Source organism: Capra hircus, chromosome 20, assembly GCF_001704415.2.
Source record: "Capra hircus breed San Clemente chromosome 20, ASM170441v1, whole genome shotgun sequence".
In the NCBI taxonomy this organism is placed as follows: Eukaryota; Metazoa; Chordata; class Mammalia; order Artiodactyla; family Bovidae; genus Capra; species Capra hircus.
In genome coordinates, this window is record NC_030827.1 from 23104610 (window position 1) to 23121316 (window position 16707).

General features: G+C 41.2%; 1 protein-coding gene across 2 annotated transcripts in view; it reads left to right on the forward strand.

Annotated features, from left to right (window-relative positions):
- Window positions 1-16707, forward strand: part of ANKRD55 (ankyrin repeat domain 55) — a 111820-nt gene that overhangs the window by 74885 nt on the left and 20228 nt on the right. For both annotated transcript variants that reach the window (XM_013972762.2, XM_018065807.1), the window contains 2 exons: window positions 5164-5348; window positions 15239-15406. In XM_013972762.2, coding sequence (XP_013828216.1) covers window positions 5164-5348; window positions 15239-15406 — 353 coding nt within the window. The remainder of the gene's footprint in view (window positions 1-5163; window positions 5349-15238; window positions 15407-16707) is intronic.

Genomic DNA, 16707 nt, shown 5'->3' on the forward strand with positions numbered 1-16707 from the left:
CACACAGAAGGAGAACCCGTGACAGACTGTTTTGCTGTTTAAAACACTTTGGCAAGCCAAATTCCTTTGCTCTTCCAGGAAACTGTAAACAAAATCAATTCATTGAGTGGACACTCTTTTTTGCTTCTATTTTACTTCTCTAGGGGCTAATGCTTCTTAAAAGGGGAGAGGGGCTGCTTGATTGTCTTAAATATACATATGTCAGACCTTTCAAAATACGTTTAAGTAACATTAGGTGAAAGAATCTTAGAAAAGCTGATAAAGCAGGCGTGAAAGCTTAGATGTGTTCACTGTAGCAACTTTTGATGACAAGCATGCCATGGAACTGAACTCATTGATCCAAATTATTTAAAAGTCATTGTGAGAAGAAGGACGGAGGGAGAAGAGGATTTAAGGGGGAAGGTGAGACGGAGGGAAGGCTAAAGGTGACCGGCAGGGACTACGTTATGGATGTGTCCCCTGGCAGGGCTCTGGGGATAGACTCAGGAAGGATCCGGACGGCGAACCAGAGCCCTAGCCACCTGGAGGGCTTGCACTCACGGTGAGAATGCCCAGCCCAAGGGAGTGTGACGTGCGAGCCTGCTCAGTCACTTCAGTCCTGTTCCAGTCTGCAGCCCTAAGGACTGTAGCCCACCAGGCTCTTGTGTCCATGGGATTCTCCAGGCAACCCAGGAGTGAGCTGCCATGCCCTCCTCCAGGGACCGAGTGTGATACTAAATAGCAAATAAAAATCTCCATGACAGGTCAAAAGAGATACCACAGAAGAAAGGAACACGTCATTCCTCTGGCATGCGAGCAGAGGGCTCCACATTTTTCCTGGGCCCCACAGATTATGTAGCTGGCCATGGTATAGCATCTTAAACCCAGTCAGCACTCTTCCTGGGGCTCAAAGTTGAGAGTTTTGCTGCCCTCAGCCTTTGGTCCTGCAAGAGCTTTCAGAACTGGTGTCAGCCACTATCCCCAGTACAGGGGGCAAACACTCCAGGGTTCACTGTGTAGTGGTTCTCTGAGAAGCCATGCTGAGTCATAGGATATCCGGAGAGTTCTTGGTGCAAACAGGGAGAGGGGAGGGAAAGGAAGAGGAAAAGCCAAAATGAATGGGTTCTGTTCCACAGAATTGTGCAAACTGACTCAGAGGTTCTAAAACACAACCCTGGGTCAAATAATCAAGTGGGAAGAATGCCAAAAGAAATGTTACATACTTGGAAAATTTATTATGAGATGGCTGTTGAACAGCATTTGGAGTGTATTAGAATTGCAGCTTTTAAAAAGTTCAGTAATCCCTTTCAGCCCAGGGACCCTGAGTCTGGCATGTAACCTGGCTCCTGACCCCCAGAACTACAGCCTATCTCTCCCATTTCTTTAAACTGCTCCTCATGCCTCCTAGGGACCTCCATTCTACCCATAAGACCTGCCGCCTAGAGATTCAGGGTCTCTTTGGATTCACTGAGAAAATGCAGATGAGTTATTTGGACTGTTTTATAATCTTTACCCAGATACCAGTAGAAAGCTGAAAGATAAGACTTTCCACAGTGTGAGACAGAATGACTTTATTTTATTGGCCTTTGAGGATTTATTGTTATCTTAAATTGCAAATGCTTATGTAGTGCAGGCATGCTAAGCTGCTTCAGTCATGTCCAACTCTTTGCAATCCCATGGACTATGTGGCCTGCCAGGCTCCTTTGTCCGTAAGATTCTCCAGGCAAGAATATTGGAGTAGGTTGCTGTGCCCAGGATCTTCCCGACCCAGGGACTGAATCCTAGTCTCCTGCATCTCCTGAACTGGCAAGCAGTTTCTTCACCACTAGAGCCACCTGGGAAGCGCTTACATAGTGCTTTTTTTGTATTTTTCAGTCCAGTGAAAAATAACATGCACAATATTTACTTACTCGCTTATTCAAGCTAAAGAGATACAGGACACTTTCAAGGAAGAGCTGGTGACTTTTAAGGCTGGGACAGGTTGCTAAAAAGAATGTACAGCAATCTCATTCCAAAGATAAGGTAAAAACTTATAGATCTACACAGAAAGAGGGATCCGATTTAAATGGTTTCCTGAAGCTCTTTCCTTTTCATACTTGTTTTACTTCTTTATTGATTAGCTACTAAATTATGACCCAGTTCAGTTCAGTTCAGTTCAGTCCTTCAGTCGGATCCGACTCTTTGTGACCCCATGAATCGCAGATGACCAGGCCTCCCTGTCCATCACCAACTCCTGGAGTTCAAAAGGATTCATGTCCATCGAGTCAGTGATGCCATCCAGCCATCTCATCCTCTGTCATCCCCTTCTCCTCCTGCCCCCATCCCTCCCAGCATCAGAGTCTTTTCCAATGAGTCAACTCTTCGCATGAAGTGGCCAAAGTACTGGAGTTTCAGCTTTAGCATCATTCCTTCCAAAGAAATCCCAGGGCTGATCTCCTTTAGAATGGACTGGTTGGATCTCCTTGCAGTCCAAGGGACTCTCAAGAGTCTTCTCCAACACCACAGTTCAAAAGCATCAATTCTTCGGCGCTCAGCTTTCTTCACAGTCCAACTCTCACATCCATACATGACCACAGGAAAAACCATAGCCTTGACTAGACAGACCTTAGTCGGCAAAGTAATGTCTCTGCTTTTGAATATGCTATCTAGGTTGATCATAACTTTTCTTCCAAGGAGTAAGCATCTTTTAATTTCATGGCTGCAGTCACCATCTGCAGTGATTTTGGAGCCCAAAAAATAAAGTCTGACACTGTTTCCACTGTTTCCCCATCTATTTCCCATGAAGTGATGGGACTGGATGCCATGATCTTCGTTTTCTGAATGTTGAGCTTTAAGCTAACTTTTTCACTCTCCTCTTTCACTTTCAAGAGGCTTTTTAGTTCCTCTTCACTTTCTGCCATAAGGGTGGTGTCATCTGCATATCTGAGGTTATTGATATTTCTCCCGGCAGTCTTGATTCCAGCTTGTGTTTCTTCCAGTCCAGCGTTTCTCATGATGTACTCTGCATAGAAGTTAAATAAGCAGGGTGATAATATACAGCCTTGACATACTCCTTTTCCTATGTGGAACCAGTCTGTTGTTCCATGTCCAGTTCTAACTGTTGCTTCCTGACCTGCATACAGATTTCTCAAGAGGCAGGTCAGGTGGTCTGGTATTCCCATCTCTTTCAGAATTTTCCACAGTTTATTGTGATCCATAGAGTCAAAGGCTTTCGCATAGTCAATAAAGCAGAAATAGATGTTTTTCTGGAACTCTCTTGCTTTTTCCATGATTCAGCGGATGTTGGCAATTTGATCTCTGGTTCCTCTGCCTTTTCTAAAACCAGCTTGAACATCAGGAAGTTCACGGTTCACGTATTGCTGAAGCCTATCCTGGAGAATTTTGAGCATTACTTTACTAGCATGTGAGATGAGTGCAATTGTGCAGTAGTTTGAGCATTCTTTGGCATTGCCTTTCTTTGGGATTGGCATGAAAACTGACCTTTTCCAGTCCTGCAGCCACTGCTGAGTTTTCCAAATTTGCTGGCATATTGAGTGCAGCACTTTCACAGCATCATCTTTCAGGATTTGAAATAGCTCCACTGGAATTCCATCACCTCCACTAGCTTTGTTCGTAGTGATGCTTTCTAAGGCCCACCTGACTTCACATTCCAGGATGCTATGCCCCACTTCTGTTCAAAAAGGACTTTTAACAACTAAATTACATGCAACTTCTAGCAATTTGACTATTACCAGATCATTTTGGTCATCATTATGCCACTAGTCAGTATTCATCATTGTCATTTTGTTAATATTAAAATCAACTGCCAGCTACTCAGGGGTCAACCTTTACAGTGAGCAGGAAACAAGATACATATATTTAATGAGGAAGTTATCTAGGTGGCCCACCCATCATGCTATTTATTTATTTATTTTAATATAAATTTATTTATTTTAATTGGAGGTTAATTACTTTATAATATTGTATTGGTTTTGCCATACATCAACATGTATCCGCCACGATCTACACGTGTTCCCCATCCTGAACCCCCCTCCCACCTCCCTCCCCATCCCATCCCTCTGGGTCATCCCAGTGCACCAGCCCTGAGCATCCTGTATCGTGCATCAAACCTGGACTGGTGATTCATTTCACATATGATAATATACATGTTTCAATGCCATTCTCCCAAATCATCCCACCCTCACCCTTTCCCACAGAGTCCAAAAGACTGTTCTATACATTTGTGTCTCTTTTGCTGTCTTGCATACAGGGTTATTGTTACCATCTTTCTAAATTCCACATATATGTGTTAGTATACTGTATTGGTGTTTTTCTTTCTGGCTTACTTCACTCTGTATAATCGGCTCCAGTTTTATCCATCTCGTTAGAACTGATTCAAATGTATTCTTTTTAATGGCTGAGTAATACTCCATTGTGTATATGTACCACAGCTTTCTTATCCATTCATCCGCTGATGGACATCTAGGTTGCTTCCGTGTCCTGGCTATTATAAACAGTGCTGTGATGAACATTGGGGTATATGTGTCTCTTTCAATTCTGGTTTCCTTGGTGTGTATGCCCAGCAGTGGGATTGCTGGGTCGTATGGCAGTTCTATTTCCAGTTTTTTAAGGAATCTCCACACTGCTCTCCAAAGTGGCTGTACTAGTTTGCATTCCCACCAACAGTGTAGGAGGGTTCCCTTTTCTCCACACCCTCTCCAGCACTTATTGCTTGTAGACTTTCCTCCCTGGATTTCCCAGGTGATCAACGGTAAAGAATCTGCCTGCCAGTGCAGAAGACTCAGGAGACACTGGTTCGATCCCTGAGTGGGGAAGACCCCTGGAGGACGAAATGGCAACCTACTTGAGTGTTCTTGCCTGGAGAATCCCATGGACAGAGAAGCCTGGTGGGCTACAGTCCATAGGATCCAAAGAGTCAGACCCGACTAAGCACTCACATGCCTTAAGTCCTCCTTAGTTCACTAATTATGGAAGACAATTTAGCTCTTATGGGAGACAAAAATCCCTGCTGGGACTTGAGACAAGTGGAAATTTGTTGGTGGATTTGATAAAATGCATTTTATTTTTGTGTGTGTTAATTTTGAATTTTTTTTTTTTTGCTTTGAATTTTTATCTTAATTTGCATAGACAGGGAAGAGCACTGGATTATACATAATGAGCTTTTTTTTGACTCTGTTTTTCCAGAGTGGAAATAGAATGCTGTGTTCCATCATTCTGAGCCATCACCAGGGTCCGTCCATAATCAACTACGATGATGAGAGTGGCAAGACATGCGTGCACATCGCCGCAGCAGCGGGTTTCTGCGACATCATCAATGAGCTGGCAAGAGTCCCTGAGTGCAACCTGCAGGCTCTGGATGTGGACGACAGGTATCTGTGGCCACTCTGTCACCTTTTCCAAATTTTAATCTCAAAACAAAGAAGATGTTTAAGGAGTTATCTTATATGACTATATCCTTACTGCCAGTAATATTAATATTTATACCTGGGATTGTGACAATAAAAACTGCCCTATATTAGTCAGGACAGGAAAAACCATTGTTATGAAGAGAAACGCTATGACTATATTGTCAAACTTTCCACTTTTTGCGAACTGTTCTCAGAAGGCTTTCTGTATATCAGCTTCCTGCTATATGCACTTTTTGTTCTTAACAGTCTTATTTTTTTGCTTCATTCCTGGACTATGTCATAAAATCAACAAGCTCTTGTTATCCAGAGAAGAGCACAATAGAGGCTTTGTGTTCAGAACTAGACGTGACCTTATCAGGGTTCTGTTTTGGTTTTCTTTAGTCATTAAAGATGTATTTACATAGAAAAGGAAGCTGAGTCGAGAAAGGTGAAGAGACTTGCCTAAGAGGTAATCAGCAACTAAGTGAAAACTTGTTATTCAATCTGAGTCCAACTCTTTGCGACCCCATGGACTTCAGCATGCCAGGCTTCTCTGTCCTTCAGTATTTCCCACAGTTTTCTCAAATTCATATCCATTGTGTTGGTGATGCCATTCAGCCATCTCATCCTCTGTTGTCCTCTTCTCTTCCTGCCCTCAATTTTTCCCAGCATCATGGTTTTTTCCACTGAGTCAGCTCTTCTCATCTGGTAGCCAGTGTTAGAGCTTCAGCCTCAGCATCAGTCCTTCCACTGAGTATTCAGGATTAATTTCCTTTAGGATTATCTGGTTTGATCTCCTTTCTGTCCAAGGGACTCTCAAGAGTCTTTTCCAGCACCATAGTTGGAAAGCATCAATTCTTTGGCGCTCAGACTTCTTGATGGTCCAACTCTCACATCTATACATGACTACGGGAAAAACCACAGTTTTGACTAGACAGAACTTTGTCGGCAAAATGATGTCTTTGCTTTTTAATACGCTGACAGAAGAAGTGAGAACTACAATCCCATGGCCTCCAAAATGAAAACCCAATCACAGAAAACTAACCAAAATGATCACATGGATCACAGCCTTGTGTAACTCAAAGAAAACTTGTACCCTTGTCTTTTAAATGTAGAGTTTTTCACCTACTGGCCCTTCATCCATAATCAACTATTAGAATTTTTCAGTTACAATCCTTATCTAACCTTTGCTTCAGTTAGGCATAGAATCAATGAAAATATAAGAATAATATAAAAACAAATAAGACTGTTGAAAACAAGTATAAGGCTTGTACATTATATATAGCTTTTTTTAACCTTTTTCTATTGAAGTGCAAATTTAGCCACCTACTTCCATGATTTTAGGTTCCCCAAGAAGCACTTCCTACTACTTCCTGATACCTGAAACCCTTATAACACAGGAGAAAGAAATCTTGGGTTCCATGTAAGTCTCAGAAGCTGGAGACAGTTAACAGGATGACTTTAATTAAAATTAATATATAAATCATTGAAAGTAGACCTTTTCTGAAGAGTAGATATTCAACTTGAGCAGGTACAAAAGTAGAAGGATTTTGTTACATGAAGAGAAAAGGTGAATGATCCAAAAAGAGAAGAAAAGAACTCCTGTAGGGGGACTTCCCTGGTGGTCCAGTGGTTCAGTTCAGTTCATTTCAGTCGCTCAGTCATGTCCAACTCTTTGCGACCCCATGAATTGCAGCACACCAGGCCTCCCTGTCCATCACCAACTGCCAGAGTTCACTCAGACTCACGTCCATCGAGTCAGTGATGCCATCCAGCCATCTCATCCTCTGTGGTCCCCTTCTCCTCCTGCCCCCAATCCCTCCCAGCATCAGAGTCTTTTCCAATGAGTCAACTCTTCGCATGAGGCGGCCAAAGTACTGGAGTTTCAGCTTTAGCATCATTCCTTCCAAAGAAATCCCAGGGCTGATTGGTCCAGTGGTTAGGATGCTTTGTTTCCAATGCAGGGGGTGGGGAGTTGAACTTTGGTCAAGGAATACATGCCATGTGGCCAAATAAATAAAAGTAGAAATATATATACATTTTTAAGGAACACATTTAGGAAAAGAGGGCTAGAAAAAAAGTTTGCCTACTTAAAAATACTTCTAGAAGCAGCTCTAATACAGTATTTCCCACTTGAATTATCACATGCTTCAGTTCAGTTCAGTTTAGTCTCTCAGTTGTGTCCGACTCTTTGTGACCTCATGGACCACAGCATGGCAAGCCTCCCTGTCCATTGCCAACTCCCAGAGTTTACTCAAACTCATGTCCATTGAGTCGGTGATGCCATCCAACCATCTCATCCTCTGTCACCCCTTCTCCACTTGCCCTCAATCTTTCCCAGCATCAGGGTCTTTTCAAATGAGTCAGCTCTTTGAATCAGGTGGCCAAAGTATTGAAGTTTGAGCTTTAACATCAGTCCTTCCAATGAACACCCAGGACTGATCTCCCTTAGGATGGACTGGTTGGATCTCCTTGCAGTCCAAGGGACTCTCAAGAGTCTTCTCCAACACCACAGTTCAAAAGTATCAATTCTTCAGCGCTCAGCTTTCTTCACAGTCCAACTCTCACATCCAACCATGACCACTGGAAAAACAATAGCCTTGAATAGATGGACCTTAGTCGGCAAAGTAATGTCTCTGCTTTTCAACATGCTATCTAGGTTGCTCAGAACTCTTCTTCCAAGGAGTAAGCGTCTTTTAATTTCATGGCTGCAGTCACCATCTGCAGTGATTTTGGAGCCCAAAAAAATGAAGTCTGACACTGTTTCCACTGTTTCCCCATCTATTTCCCATGAAGTGATGGGACCAGATGCCATGATCTTTGTTTTCTGAATGTTGAGCTTTAAGCCAACTTTTTCACTCTCCTCTTTCACTTTCATCAAGAGGCTTTTTAGTTCCTCTTCACTTTCTGCCATAAGGGTGGTGTCATCTGCATATCTGAGGTTATGATATCTCTCCCGGCAATCTTGATTCCAGCTTGTGCTTCTTCCAGTCCAGTGTTTCTCATGATGTACTCTGCATAGAAGTTAAATAAGCAGGGTGACAATATACAGCCTTGACATACTCCTTTTCCTATTTGGAACCAGTCTGTTGTTCCATGTCCAGTTCTAACTGTTGCTTCCTGACCTGCATACAGATTTCTCAAGAGGTAGGTCAGGTGGTTTGATATTCCCATCTCTCTCAGAATTTTCCACAGTTTATTGTGATCCACACAGTCAAAGGCTTTGGCATAGTCAATAAAGCAGAAATAGATGTTTTTCTGGAACTCTCTTGCTTTTTCATGATCCAGCAGATGTTGTCAAGTGGATCTCTGGTTCCTCTGCCTTTTCTAAAACCCGCTTGAACATCTGTAAGTTCACTGTTCACGTATTGCTGAAGCCTGGCTTGGAGAATTTTGAGCATTATTTTACTAGCATGTGAGATGAATCCAATTGTGCGGTAGTTTGAGCATTCTTTCACATTGCCTTCTTTGGGATTGGAATGAAAACTGACCTTTTCCAGTCCTGTGGCCACTGCTGAGTTTTCCAAATTTGCTGGCATATTGAGTGCAGCACTTTCACAGCATCATCTTTCAGGATTTGAAACAGCTCAACTGGAATGCCATCACCTCCACTAACTTTGTTTGTCGTAATGCTTCCTAGGCCCACTTGACTTCACATTCCAGGATGTCTGGCTCTAGGTGAGTGATCACACCATCGTGATTATCTTGGTTGTGAAGATCTGTTTTGTACAGTTCTTCTGTGTATTCTTGCCACCTGTTCTTAATATCTTCTGCTTCTGTTGGGTCCATACCATTTCTGTCCTTTATCGAGCCCATCTTTGCATGAAATTTTCCTTTGGTATCTCTAATTTTCTTGAAGAGATCTCATCTTTCCCATTCTGTTGTTTTCCTCTATTTCTTTGCATTGATCCCTGAAGAAGGCTTTCTTACCTCTTCTTGCTATTCTTTGGAACTCTGCATTCAGATGCTTATATATTTCCTTTTCTCCTTTGCTTTTCCTTTCTCTTCTTTTCACAGCTATTTGTAAGGCCTCCCCAGAAAGCCATTTTTCTTTTTTGCATTTCTTTTCCATGGGAGTGGTCTTGGTCCCTGTCTCCTGTAGAGACCTAAAATATGCTGTTTAGGTTGGTCATAACTTTCCTTCCAAGGAGTAAGCATCTTTTAATTTCATGGCTGCAGTCACCATCTGCAGTCATTTTGGAGCCCCCCAAAAATAAAGTCAGCCATTGTTTCCCCTGTTTCCCTATCAATTTGCCCTGAAGTGATGGGACCAGATGGCGTGATCTTAGTTTTCTGAATGTTGAGTTTTAAGCCAACTTTTTCACTCTCCTCTTTCACTTTCATCAAGAGGCTCTTTAGTTCTTCTTCACTTTCTGCCATAAGGGTGGTGTCATCTGCTTGTCTGTGGTTATTGATATTTCTCCCATGCTTAGGAGAGAAAATTTAGTTCCCCAGTCTCAGGGAAGAAAGTATATCCAAAGGGAGTAAGAAAGTACAAAAGATTGGGCCCTACAAGGGTTCAAAGTGAAGTAAAATCTCAAGAAGGGGCTAGTTTCTGCTCCAGAGCTCAGCTCATCCTGCTCTTCATTTTGTTTCAGTTTCTGCATCCTGCATTGTATAGCTCTACCTTCACATTGACACATAAGCTTGTGTTAGTATTTTAGTTAAGCTTATGTTTAGTATTTGTGTTAGTAGAGAATTTTTTAAATTTTTCATAGGTTTAAGTATTGAAGCATTTGCAACAATTGTGGCTTCACTTCCCTTCTTTTTTTATCCAGATAGAAAGTTTTTGAGAAAAGGGAAGAAAAATAAGGCAATGATTTTTAAAAATAAAAAAAGAGGATGAGGGAAAATATGAGGGAACTTGTCCTCCTAGATTAGCAAAACACATCATAAATCTATGACATTTTAAAACATTTTGGTGCTAGCCTAAGATTGATGGTACAGAACGCACAACTCATAAATAGCTTGTATAGCTTAAAGGGCCCAAATTTCATCAGTCTATGAAGTCATGCTTTCCTTTAGCGCCCAAGTCATTTATCTTCAGGAAGGAGAGTCTTTAATCAAACTCTCCTCCTTACATACTTCTGGGAATTATCTAGGGAATGTTTGCATGTGCAATAATTTGTTCCTTGGCTTCTGACACCTTACCAACACTGCACTCTTATACCTATCATCTCCTGTCATTCAGAGACTGCCTTATCAGCCCACTGCTTGTCTCTGATGAATTTCTTCTGAATCATGGGCCCTGGTTCTCCAGCTCCTCACTGTGATAACTGAGTCCAATCTGTTATGTTTGAAGACTCTCCTGAAGCTTAGAGATATGAAAGGGACTACAGCTTACATAACTTGAAACTGGATACTACATATTGCCCACAAAGGCTCTATGTGTATTAGTTAGAAGTTATCTATGCTTCTCTTGTTTCTGCAAAATAATTTTTTCCCTGTGTCCTTCTGGACCTCTTCTTCCATGCTGACGTTCAGAATGATCTCAGGGTGCCTCAGCCTGCCTCACTTGAAGCAGGGCTTCAATTCCTGGCTACAGATTGAGGTCGGGTTGCAGCAGTGAGAGAGTTGAATCCTAGCTACTAGACCAAAGATCAGGGACAAGGCTCTGGCCCTTCAACATGCAGAAAAATAATTCCCACAAAGATAGAAAGTAGTGAAATAGGTAAAGTATTTATTAGGAGGAAAAAGAGTACAGTATATGTGGATAGACACACAGGCAGACTCAGAGGAAGAATTGCACCCTCATGGCAGTTTAAGTTACTTATATGCGGCATTTCCTCCAGGTTTCCTTGGCCAATCATTTTAATTTGCCTGGTTCAGAGTTCATATCTGTTATATCTCAGGATTCTCCCATGTGCGCACACACATCTCTTAGCCAAGATGAAAGAGGTCTATGGGTGGGTGGCATCAGCATCACTCCCGTTTTGACCTCCAAGAAGCCTTTCTTTGTATGTGCAGTTAGGAGGTCTCCTGACTTCAAAAAATGAGAAATATGTGGGCTCTTATCTTCTGTGTGGGCAGGGCCCAGCCTCCTCTCTCGGTTGTCCTGCTATTGATAGTTTGTAGTTTCTGTCCACAGGGAATGAATCTCTAAACTTTACCCTGGGGACCATCTACCTCCTGCCTCAAGAGATATTAATATAATCACTCTTCAATTCAGTTCAGTCACTCAGTCGTGTCCATTTGCAACCCCATGGACTGCAGCAGGCCAGCCTTCCCTATCCATCACCAACTCCCAGAGCTTGCTCAAACTCATGTCCATAGACTCAATGATACCATCCAACCATCTCATCCTCTATCATCCCCTTCTCCTCCTGCCTTCAATCTTTCCCAGCAATAGGGTCTTTTCCAATGAATCAGTTCTTCTCATCAGGTAGCCAGAGTATTGGAGTTTCAGCTTCAGCATTAGTCCTTCCAATGGATATTCAGGACTGATTTCCTTTAGGATGGACTGGTTGGATTTCCTTGCAGTCCAAGGGACTCTCAAGAGTCTTCTGCAACACCACAGTTCAAAAGCACCAATTCTTTGGTGCTCAGCTTTCTTCATAGTCCAGCTCTCACATTCATACATGGCTACTGGAAAAACCATAACTTTGACTAGACGGACCTTTGTTGGCAAAGTAATGTCTCTGCTTTTTAATATGCTGTCTAGGTTGGTGATAGCTTTTCTTCCAAGGAGAAAGCATCTTTTAATTTCATGACTGCAGTCACCATCTGCAGTGATTTTGGAGCCCCCCAAAATAAAGTCTTTCACTGTTTATATTGTTTCCCCATCTATTTGCCATGAAGTTATGGGACCATTAGTACAGTCACTCAGCAATTGTTATAAAGAAGTATTTCACAATGTGCCAAAGAGAATTGTCATGTGTTGATAAACCTGACTGCATTGATGTTCAACCCTCCATCTACTGAATTTATTGGCAATATATTCTCTAATCAGGAGGGTATAATATGGCTGGTGCCTTATCTTGTTTCATAATAAATATTGTCTGGAGACCTCTCAAATAGAATAGAATGAATCATATCTTGTACAAGCTCAAATAGGCAGTGCAATTGATGACTATGTTGAAGAAATATATGGTCCTATATTAAGTGTCCTCAAATTGCTGTCCATATCATAACATGAGGAGGATACTTGATTGACACAGGACACAGTCTACCCATGGGGACTCTGGTCATACTGTGGACATGGCTACTCTCCCAATACTAAGTCCTGAGCCCCTTCACAGATAGACCCAACTGAGTCCTTCTCTGTCTGGCCCGTAGACTGCCTCCATGTCTGAGAGACCTCTTGGCTCTCCAGGGGTGGTCATCTGCCTGGGGTCAAGCCCCAGAATGAAACCAAGGAGAGGCCTCCCATGCCTTCTTTTCCTGCCCCAGGATTGATCCTCTCCCAGACTGACTGGCAGGAAAAATAGCCCTTCTCTTCATGGGAAACCCCATTCACAGAAATGTATCTGTCACCATTCCCTTCTTTAGCCCCCAGGGTCCCACTGTCCAGACACACCACACAGACATCCCCAACCACCTGCTTCCCAGCATCTCTGCCAAAGAAGCAAGGTTCAGGTCCCCTTCGTTCTTGAGTCCAAATGTCCTTTATGCTCTTATCACCTTCTTGTCCCATTTGCCTTGATAGTTCTTTCTACAGCTGGGGAACTGTTTTGCTCCACATCTGCTCTCAGTTCTGGGCTTGGCTTTTGGAAACAGAAAGACACTGACTATTTCTCTTATCTACCCTGCTATATCCCTCCCTTAAAGTTGAGCATAAAGTCAATCATATCTTTGTATGGAGGAAAGGGGATGGGTAGAAAAGTATGTGTACAGTTCAGGATCTTAAAATTTGATCACACTGCATTAATAAATGGTATTGAGAAAAGCTGGCTATGTAACTGGAAAAATGGTCAGATTGGTTGCACATCTCACCATACATATCAGAATACACATTCAGATACACATGCAGTTTTGTTTAAATACAAATAAATCTAGAATAAAATATTGGTTTCCTATTTATTTACATTAGTAAACTACTTTTTGGGGATGTATAGTTCTATGAATTTTAACACATTCATGCAACCACCACAAGGCAGATCCAAAACAATGCCATCAATTCCAACACCAACTCAGGTTGTCCTTTGATAGTCAAGGCTTCCCCCATCTCCAAGCTCTGGCAGCCATGGATTAGTTCTCTCTCTTGGGTTTTGCCTTTTCCAGAATGTCATGCAAATGGAAATATACAATATGTAATCTTTTGAGATTGCTTTATTTCACCTGGTAGAATGCACTTGAGATTCATCTATATTCCATATACCAGTAGGCTATTCTTTTTACTGCTGAGTAGTATTCCATTTTGTGGATAAATTATAGTTTGTCCATCCACCCATTGAAGAACATTGGGTTGTTTATACTTTTGGATGATTAGACAGTACAGCTATAAACATTTGTGTATAAGTTTTTGTGTAAACATAAGTTTTCATTTCTCTAGTTATAGATATAGACATGAGATTGCTTGGCCATATGGTAAGTATGCTTAACTTTCGAAGGAACTGACAAACTATTTTCTGGTGTGGCTGCTTCTAAAAAATGTATAAAAGTTCAAGTTGCCCTGAATCTTCATCCATACATGTATTGTCAGGTTGTTTGTTTTTTTTAACTTTTTTTTTTCATTGAAGTATAGTTGATTTACAATGTTGCGTCCATCTCTGCTATACAGCAAAGTGACTCAGTTATACACATATATAAATCCTTTTTTTAAAAAATTTAGCCATTTAAATCAGTATGTAGTGATATCTCATGTAGTTTTAATTTGCATTTCTCTGAATGAAAAATGTTACTGAGCATCTTTTCGTGTGCTTGTTTACCAATTTATACACTTTCTTTGATAAAGTGTTCAATCTTTTGCTAGTTTTTAAAATCAATTTGTATATATATTTTTTATTATTCAGTTTTTAAATACTTTACATACTCTCTTTGTTGGATGTGTAATTTGCAAATATTTTCTCCCAGTCTCTGGCTTTTTTTTTTTTAAGAAAATGATGGTTTTGCCACTTATCAAAGGTTTAAACACTGGTGAGTATGTATCTACCTTCTGGCTAATGAAAAACTTTCTAAAACGTAAAATCATGAAACAAATAAAAAATGAAGAGGTAAATAAATGTGGTAATTTCTTAAAATTTTTATGGAAAACCACTAAAAAAAAATTAAAAGCTAAGTAACAAATTAGAGGAAATGTTTTCATAAACCTAACTAGAAAAAACCCAATATCTTAAATATTTTAAAAGCTTATATGAGTTAGTAAGAAAAGCTAACAACCTCATAGAAAAATGGACATAAGGCATTAAGGGTCATTTCAATGAAGAAACTAAAATGTCAAATAAACATGTATTTCAAAGGTTCTTCCTCATGTTATTTAAAGAAATGCAGATTCAACAACACTGAAGTACTAATTTTGCCTACCGAGTTGGCAAAGATCTTTAAAGACGTTGATAACACTTCATATTAGGAAGGAGTAGGGACACAGCTGGTAGAAGGAAAAAACTGAGTCAGTTTTCTTGGAAGGCAATCCTGGCACTATGTATAAAGAGCCTTCAAATTGTTCATACCCTTTGACCCACTACTTCCTTTTTGAGGAAATTCACAGAAAGACCAAAGAAGGGGAAAGGCCACAGAGTATCAGAATTAGAGGAGAGGCCTCTACACACATACACCATCACCCTGAAACCCCATTTAGTGCAACCATTTCCACACTGTAAGTAGCAACAAGTCTGTCCTGCCAGGACCCACCTTTGAGCGGGAGCTGTTGTCAGCTAGGTAACCTGTATCATTTATGTACTCAGACACTTGTGCTGTCCCCCGCGGCCCCCCAGGACACCTCTGCACTGGGCTGCAGCTGCAGGGAAAGCAGACTGTGTGCAGTCACTGCTGGAGCTGGGAATGGACAGCAACCTGCGAGACATCAATGAGAGCACGCCCCTGGCCTATGCCCTGTACTGCGGCCACACCGACTGTGTCAAGCTCCTCTCCCAAGAGAGCAGGTGAGCGCACCAGGAGGCACTCATTTTTTTCTTCGTCTCAAAGATTTATAAAATTGGATGCAACTGTCTAAACTGCCAAAACCAGCACAAAACGATCTATAACTTAATAACTGTGTTTGCCATTGCCAACTACGAATTGGTATTTGCCATCTACCTCTACAAGGATTAAACCATGCGCTGCTGCAGCTGCTGACTTTCAACAGCCCCACCACTGAAAGGAGCTCAAGGTGGAGAGCAGAAATGAAGCTCTCTGTGCTCTGGAATAACTGACAGAACAGGTCTCTAGATAGTTAGATGTTTTCAGGAACCAATGTTATGAGCTCAATTCTTGCATCTCCTCATATCTAGAAAAGCACAAAAATCTTTCATGGTGACAACTATTCCTCATGACTAGCAATAAGCTCCTGCAAAAACTATGTGCTTGATGGCATGTACTTCCCCTTCACCAAAACCTTCCCAGCCACCTCTGCTCACCACTCTGAGCAGTTTCTCAAAGTGAACAGAAATGCTGTCTCTAGGGCTATAGTCCTCATTTTCCCCCAAATAAATAGTGACTCACAATTCTCATGTTGTGCATTTTTTTTCAGTTAACACCATTACGTAACAATGATATGTCCTTGAATCTGTGGAGCAAAATGGTAGTAGTAAGCCTGAATGTATCAGCCTAACATTTACTGAACTCTAATCTCTTCTTTCTGTTTTCTCTCTTTCCACATCCATTTAGGCAATATACTAATTGCTCTTTTGCCTAAGTCAGCATTTCTCCAAATCTTTGTTCCCAGCACCCGTTTATACTCAAAAATTATGGAGGATCCAAAAGAGCTTTTGTTTATGTGAGTTACACCTATCAATATTTATGGCATGAAACTAAAACTGAGATACTTTTGATAAAATATTTACTTAGTAACTTAAAGTGATAGTAACCCCATTACACGTTAAGATTAACACCATATTTTTAGTTAAAAATAAACTATTCTTCAAAATCAACCAGAAAAAGTGTAATGAAAAGAGCAGCTTTATTCTTCTTTACTCGTCAAGTCTCCTTGATAGCTTTATAGAAGCTTAATAGAATACAGCAGGATTCCCACATCTGCTCTGCATTCAATCCATTGCAATGTGACTGTTTTGACTGAAGTGTATGAAAATAATCTGGCCTCACATAGACACAGAGGTAAAAAACGGGAGGTGTATTTTAATAGACTTTTCAGATAACTATGGATAATTTTCCTCTGATGCTACACCAAAACTTGACAAGCAGTATTAGGTTGGTACAAAAGTAATTGCAGTTTTACACTGTTGAA